General features: G+C 39.3%; 1 protein-coding gene across 1 annotated transcript; it reads right to left on the bottom strand.

The window, feature by feature from the left end:
* Positions 1 to 1,311: 1,311 nt before the first annotated feature.
* Positions 1,312 to 4,065, bottom strand: LOC117554666. The gene is made up of 8 exons (XM_034229138.1): positions 3,843 to 4,065; positions 3,456 to 3,696; positions 3,029 to 3,305; positions 2,503 to 2,680; positions 2,259 to 2,335; positions 1,975 to 2,155; positions 1,624 to 1,815; positions 1,312 to 1,487 (listed from the first exon to the last, which is right to left on the bottom strand). Exons 1-8 carry the CDS (start codon positions 3,994 to 3,996, stop codon positions 1,312 to 1,314), a joined length of 1,476 nt encoding a protein of 491 aa, XP_034085029.1. The 5' UTR covers positions 3,997 to 4,065.
* Between the last annotated feature and the right edge of the window lie 3,505 nt (positions 4,066 to 7,570).

Consider the following 7,570-nt stretch of genomic DNA (forward strand, 5'->3'; position numbering starts at 1 on the left):
ATACCACAGGTAACATTTGTGATAGCTTCACTAAGTTGTCTGTTTAGAGAATACATTTTTAACATGTCATTCAATATATCTTTATCACACTAGGTGTCAAGACGGATGCAGGAACTTGAAGACTCTGTTAACTGTATGGTGGACCATCCTGGATTGGAGCCTGTGTGCCTGAATGTGTTCTCCCTGCAGAATGCATTTAATATTTACAGAGCTGAACATGGTGGACTACAGTTGAGGCAAATAGAGCAGTGAGTGGTTTGTTTGTTTTGACTGAAATTGTAAAACGAATGCTAATATTGTTCATGGAAATAAATACTGGTGTATATGGCTTTATGCAATCTTTCATTGTACATGTACTATTATATATATATATATATTATTACACAGTAATGGCATAACACACCCAAGTGTACGACAAAAAATGTCCACACACAACCTTAAGCTTTTGAAATCAAAATATTCTTTACCCATCCAAACATGAATAATCACGACACATTTGATATCAACTCTGAACTTTATTGTCAAAATGAACGGTTCTTTGAACCCATAAAAAAAAACTAAATGTACTTGTATTATATATAAATGACACTAAATATATTTTTTAATGATTTCAGGCGTCACAGGTATCTAGCCTACAGAAGCTTTGTGAGCTGGTGCTGGGGCTTCCTTGGACGCAGGATCAGAGTGGTGATTCCGGCCTGCGTTGTCCTCAGGATTCGCAGGGAGTTTCCTGATCAGCGAAATGTGTATGTTGGGTTCAGACAGCAGCCAAATTGAACCGAGTAGCATACCCGGAGATGACCTCCTCCCTGTCAGGTCGCTCATATTGGGAACACAGGTCCTCTGGGATGGGTATCTTCAGAAGCTCCTGTGTGAATGGTGCAGGGTCCACAAAGACTTGGTCGAAGATGAGGTCCATCAAGTTGGCCACGTAGCCTGTGCAATGTTAAAAAAAAAGCACAACAAAAAATGTGGTTTACATTAGTATATGCATGTACAAAACTGAAAGTTCTTTTTTATTTATTTATTTTATATTTGTAAATAGTTGTATAATAAATATTTTAAACACTTACGGAATGTGGGGTCAGTCTTTACTGGTTTTGCTCTGCATTCTCCCTTCCTGGCCTTTGGGAACTGCAGTTTATACAGAGGCTTTCCAGTGGATGTAGTGGCTTGTGCACGCTCAGCGTTTTCATTGTAGTGCAGGGCTGCCAGGTACAGTCTTTCATTTCCGCCATGAGTAAAAAAAAAAGTAAATAATAGCAAAGAATGTACAAATTGTCACTAATTAGTAAGTAACTATGGTTTATTTTACCTGCACAACATTCCAAGAAATGGAAACACAACATTCTTTTGAGCAAAGCGCAGGATGACGGCATGGAATGACTCCAAAGATGAAGTCTGGTGGTGTGGGCTGAGTTTGGCCACAGCTTTCAAAATCCTCTTGGTTGAGAGAATTGTCTCCAGCTTGTGAAAGGCCGGCGTTCCTAAGAATTTGAAAATCAAAGTCATATTTGAATTGTCATGCTTTATAGATTGTGTCTGACAACATCCTGTATTCAATAGTTGTCCCTTACAAATATTTATAGAGGAGTAATGTAATATGGTTTATGAATAACATACCTGCAGCCATCCATTGGTATTGCGCAATGCGCAGTGGATGAAGGCACTTAGGGAACCATTTGGCCACTCTCTCAGGCCCGGTGGTGGAGGTTGCTGCAGTCCAGTATATGTGGTTTCTTATACTCTTCACCCACCCTCGAAGTTTTTCGCAGTCCTTCTTTTTTGCAGCCTTCTCCAGTTGCTTAGAAATCCCTAATAAATACATTTAACATGTAGTTAATATACATACAAGTTTACTCAAAATATTATTATACTAATGTGATTGTAGGAAGCCGGGTTTGTGTCTAAATAAAATAATGATTGTATTTACAATCGATTTATTTACATGGAAATTAATATAAAGAAAAATACCTTTTTCTATGTGCCACACATCAAAGAATTGGGTGATGCTGCTTTCCCTTAGGAATTTCTGAATTTGCAGATGTCTGTCCGTGACAATACAGTCCAGAGTCACACCACGTTCCTTTAACAACTCCAGACTCCTTTTCAGGCCCTTTAACTCCATGTGGTAGCTTCCACCAACCTCATTGCTCTGTTATGACACATACAAATAACCATTGATACACACATTTTAAATATAACGTGCAAACAGTGTTAAAGAAAAAAACATTGATATTTCATTTCACCCCACTTACCTGAACCAACTGGAGGTCAACGACTTTGTTGTTCTTCAGGTCCATCATAGTGTAGCTTCCGAACTTTGCATAGTGGCCTGTGAAAATATGTTTTACAGTAATTACTTTTCTCTGCGGATGGTGAATTTGTATTTTTGCTTGTAGTGTTTAGCATATGTTTTTCAGGAACCATTAATTGAACAAATCACACATAGTGAAACCCCTTTCTGAAATGTAAAATGTGAATTATATAAAAAATACATACCTGGAGAGTCAGCCCTCATATCACCACCAACTATCACTTTCTCCTCTGCATGGAGCTTCTGTAGCATGCCTTCCTGTGATTTTTGCCAGTAAGAAACAATCGCTGGCTCAATGAACATCCTGGCATGCCTTCGGAAGGTGTTGTATTTGCATAGCTGCATATTCATTGCTTTGAAGACCTAATGGTTGAAAGAAAACCGCAAGAATACATTTTAATCTCAAAGATCACCTGTAGATGTGTCAATGAGGAGAACCTGGAAAGTGCAAATGAGCTGCCCTTTTTTTAAACAGGGAAAGAGCTGAACATGTCATTAGGGGTGCTTACTCTACAGTGCCCCTTTCACATCTCTTCTCTTTCTCCACACCACCCTCCCAAAAGATCTTTACATATTAGCATGGGTCGTTACCTAACAGTGCCCTATTCCCACCTTTTCTCACTCTTGTTATTGTTACCTTGTCCTATCTTATTCAACAACAACATTTGCATTTTCAAACATTGGCAAAACAATCTTCTGCAGTTAATTTACCTTTGAAAGTTTGTAGAAAGATGCTCCGTTGACATATGTTGCAACTGATAGCTGCAGGTTTCCAACTGGAGTACTCCCAAGAACAGGCTGGCTATTCCAGTTTCTTGTAAACTGACAATGGGGGCACAGCTGCTGCACTGATATGAATGTACCGATCCTTCTGGTTTGTACATCACACACACGCTTGCACACAGGACATGATTCAAAAAGCTCCATGAGGCAGGTCTCATACACGATGTATGTGTTGATCGTCTGGGGGGGGTTTTGTTCTTGACCACTAAAACAAAACAATAGAAGTTAAGATCCATCACACAGATTGTTGCTTTAGAGATCTTTGGTGTTTCCCTATTATCAATGTTTGAATTATATACAGCAAAAAATACAATACATAGACAAACTCACACATAGTGATATTTCAGTAACTTACGACATGGCTGTTGTTTCTGTAGCATTTGTTATGGATTCTGCTGGATCATAAGTTGCATCCTGGCCTTCGGAAATCACCAAAGAAGAGCTTCCCTCAAATGGATCTTCGTATTCCTCTTCAAGATCCACACGGGGCCTCTTTGGTGGTCTCTTTAAGGGGGTGGATGTTAAAAAGGGCACTGGCACTTCCAACGGAAGTGTTTCGACACCAACGCTTCTGCAGGGAATTTTAGCCTGGACAGCTGTAACATAATTGTATTTGACATTAAAAACAAAACAAAAGATAAAACAAAAATATTTTACAACAATTAGAAGCACACAAATGAAAGGCTACAACATCAGAATGTCAAGATGTATCCAAAGAACATTTGAAAAACGTGCTTCTAACCTGTACTTCGATGTGAACCAAGAGTCCTCGAGGATAGCTGTGGACGAACAGTACGGTACTTGGGTGGGTCAGTCTGACATGCAGAATCTGTCATCACAGGTGATCTGCTGGTAGCATGTGAGGTGCTGGCCTGTAAAGAAGAAAACAAAATCATCTCAATTTAGTATTCAGGATGAGAAAATACTATTTGGATAAATATCGTCTGAAATCCCAAAAGATGGGGGCTAAAACTCTCTATTTAGCAAAGCTCTTTGCTTAGCCTTTTCCAATCTGAGTTCGTTTTGAACCGTAACGTGCATGCTGTGTTTCTGACTCAATACAGATGATGTGTTGGAGAGGGGCTGAGCTCAGTAGACTGACTGTAATGAGTGCTAGCCACTAATTAGCCTGTTGCTAGGTAAGGCCTCGTCGTCAACAACAACAGACCAACGGGGCTTTAGTTCTGTTTTACTCATGGTGTGTGTGTCCCCTCACATACATACACACAGTGTTGTATCCTAACACATCCCCATTTATATTCATGTGTGTAAACAAGTAAACATACAAAAGCTTTTACATATAACGCTGGAAAAAACGGCATGTCTCATTAGCGAAGCGTAGCTTAGCTTACAGATCTGATCGTTCTTACAGACTACAATCACAAAAGCTTTTACATATAACGCTGGAAAAAACGGCACTTACCTACAGAAGATTACGTTTGTTATTATAACTTACTCAATATGATTTTATAGGATACAAAATACTAATAAATAGGAGAATAAATACTTGTGTTATCGGCTAGGGCGTGGCTTTACAGCCTTCACACAGATCGCCATTACGGCAGTATGTCTGAACATGTTAGCAAATGCCTGATAATTAAAATAAAAGACAAAGCAAAGACTGCAGAGCGTACAATATAAAATGTTATAAAAACATATAAACACCTAACCGATTACTATTTGGGTTTGAGGCGACATTGATACGGCGAAGCTACATGCTACATGCTACATACTACAAGCTAGAGATAGCTTTATCAGGAAAAACACCGCTAAATAAAAACGTACAGCTTCAAAATTGGATGTGTCCTCACTGGCCTGCTCCCGGATGGTTGGTATTGATCCCGGGTTTAGCATTAGCTTGGAGGCATATCCGTGTTGGACTTGAGAGAAGTTCATAAACATGTCCGTGGTAAAATGTTTGGAACACACAAACAGAAATCTGCCGTGGTCTTCTGGCACATGTCCCTTGAAAATGAAGTCTAGCCACAGATTATTTTCTTTTTCCACTGATGGTATTGCATGCAGTCCCCCTTCTCGAGTCTTGCAGCCAACAACAGCACAAAGTTTAACTCGCTTAGACATCCTGGCAAGAGCAGACAAAAACACAGATGTGACTGGAGTTGATTTAGCCTGCCGATAGCCTATATGCGAATGAGAGGTTTGGCAATGCACGTGGCCGTGGCTCATTCCCCTGATAGGTGGAGAGTTGACCAATAAGCGGAGCACGTCTCTTTGTGACGTAGGAAAGTGTTGAAATCTGGATCCGTTTTTTTCAGATCCGTTTCAGCCCCTTTTTTAGAGATTTGGCGAAGGAGGAAAATAGAGAGGGTTGTGTTTTCTGACACTTGGTGAGTTCCCTGGAACACCGGGGACACATATTCATGTATAAAAGACGTCCAAAGGTGCATTTTGCATGATAGGTCCCCTTTAAGTTTGCCATGAGGCTATGTTACAGCTAGCTGTCTTAGCTAACAACAGTTAGCAGCTAACGTTTTCTGCAGTTTGTGTTTCCACTGAAAAACGTGATGTAGTTATTTAAGGGCAAGTTAACTAAACGTTATTTTATAAGTAGAGAGAGTTAAGTTGTGTTTAACATCGTCAATGTAATTCACGTTAAAGGTTTTGTGTTGAACATGAAGTTAGCTTTACTGTAGCTCACCAAAGGTTAGCATGTTAAGCTGTACTTTATGTGGCAGCTCACTTAATACAAAGAGGGGTTTTGTGCTTCATTGTAAACTTTTCTTACAAATGTGTGTTTGTCTACCTGAAATTGTAGGGACAGTTTTTTCTACTCAACTATACAGACCATTATTGAGAAGATGCAAAACATACTGTAAATGAGTTGGGTCCGACATATGCTTTGAGTAATGTTAGTTTGCTGCTAAAAAAAATGAAACATTATCAGATGAGGACATCACCAAAGTGTGTGAGTCTGTCAGGGGATTTGATCTGTTCTCTGCATGTCGTATGTACACACTGCTTTGGTATGAATTAAAAATATAATTTTAAAATGTAAGTCTCTCGCTCTTGTCATCGTTCAGGCTTTGCATTTGAACTCCTATGACTGGTTGCGGACTTGAAGGGAATGATTTCCTGGCCTTCCTGACATCCAGCAAAATGGTGAGATTTTAATCCATTTCAATGCCAAAAGCATGACATTGTTTTTAACTGTTTTAATATGATTTTTTGGGGAATTTCTGTTTTATTGGATAGTAGAAATCTACTGGAACCTAACACCAGAGAGAGAGGGAGGAGATGATATGCAGCAAAAGGCCCAGCCAGATGGTTGCTGCTCCGTGTGGAACGTGTTATATCAGGTAAAGCACTTTGGTACCCAGTTATTTGTGGTATTGAGTTTGAATTTAGCCTTTGGAAGATAATTTCCAACAGTGCATTGTAATGATTGAAAAAACATTTCTTTGTCTCTTAACATTCCTATAATAATTTGTTTTTTTATTGTTGATATTGTTTTGTTCTTTATTTTTGTTGTGAGAATCACTTTTCAATTGTGTAAGTGCTATATAAATAGTTATACTAATATTATTGTTGTTACCATCATTACCATTATTAAAAATGTTTTCTTTATTTATTGCTGCAGAAAGGATCATGCCAGCCCACATCAAACACCTGATCAAGAACTTGTGAATCTTCAGGCAGAAAAGATGAAAACACCTGTTCAAAGTTCCAGTTTCCTGTACATGGAATCATGCCTGTCTGGGACTCTGTTCCACATGTCTTCAGTCAGTCCTGGACCCTATGACTCGTACACTAGTTCTACCAAGGCTTATTAGAGGTAAGAGAGGAGTGGAGTTATCTTTGTATTTAGGCTGCAAGTCGACAAAGGTGATCAGATGCTAATAATGATCCGATTCATTTGATATTGATTGTCTGCCAATACCGAATCCTGATCCGATTATTCTATTTCCCAGATAATACCGCTGCACCGTGTACACTGTTATCTTTGTTCCTTATTCTCGCGTCCAGGAAAGAAGCTTTAAAAGGGAGACGAATGGAGTCTCTGAGAAGGTTCAAATGGGTACTTTAATTTAATAAAAGGCGCGGTAATGTTACAAGCAGAATATTGTTCAGTCAGAGAGCAGAGGGCAGAAAAGAGGGCGAGCACCACCTTTCCAGCTGTTAAATATCCTCTGCTGGCTCCTCCCTGTGGGCTGGTTGGCGCTGCTGGGGGCCGGCCCTCCACGTATTTAATGTCCGTTGTTGCGCATAACAGAGGATTCAGACATTGTACATTCAATATATATCTAAACACGCCTTATCTCTTTCATGACTTTTCATTTAACACATTTTAAACGCTGTAATCAATACTCTAAAAAATACAGGAAATACTTCACGGCAGTTTGGTTTCTGGTAGTTCCGGATGTTGTCACATGCTACCCACATCTGTAAACAAAAACATATTCAAATAAACTGTACCTTCATTTAATATTCAGCAATATTAATATCTCGACG

The sequence above is a fragment of the Gymnodraco acuticeps genome, unplaced genomic scaffold, assembly GCF_902827175.1.
Source record: "Gymnodraco acuticeps unplaced genomic scaffold, fGymAcu1.1, whole genome shotgun sequence".
NCBI lineage: Eukaryota > Metazoa > Chordata > Actinopteri > Perciformes > Bathydraconidae > Gymnodraco > Gymnodraco acuticeps.

Bases quoted from the DNA above. Each gene is read 5' to 3' on its own strand.
- LOC117554666 (XM_034229138.1), bottom strand. From the start codon at position 3,996: ATGATTTTGTTTTCTTCTTTACAGGCCAGCACCTCACATGCTACCAGC. The intron at 2,681-3,028 runs GTAAATTAACTG...TTCAACCATTAG, and splicing joins CTTTCTACAAACTTTCAAAG to GTCTTCAAAGCAATGAATAT. The intron at 2,336-2,502 runs GTATGTATTTTT...ATATTTTCACAG, and splicing joins TATGAGGGCTGACTCTCCAG to GCCACTATGCAAAGTTCGGA.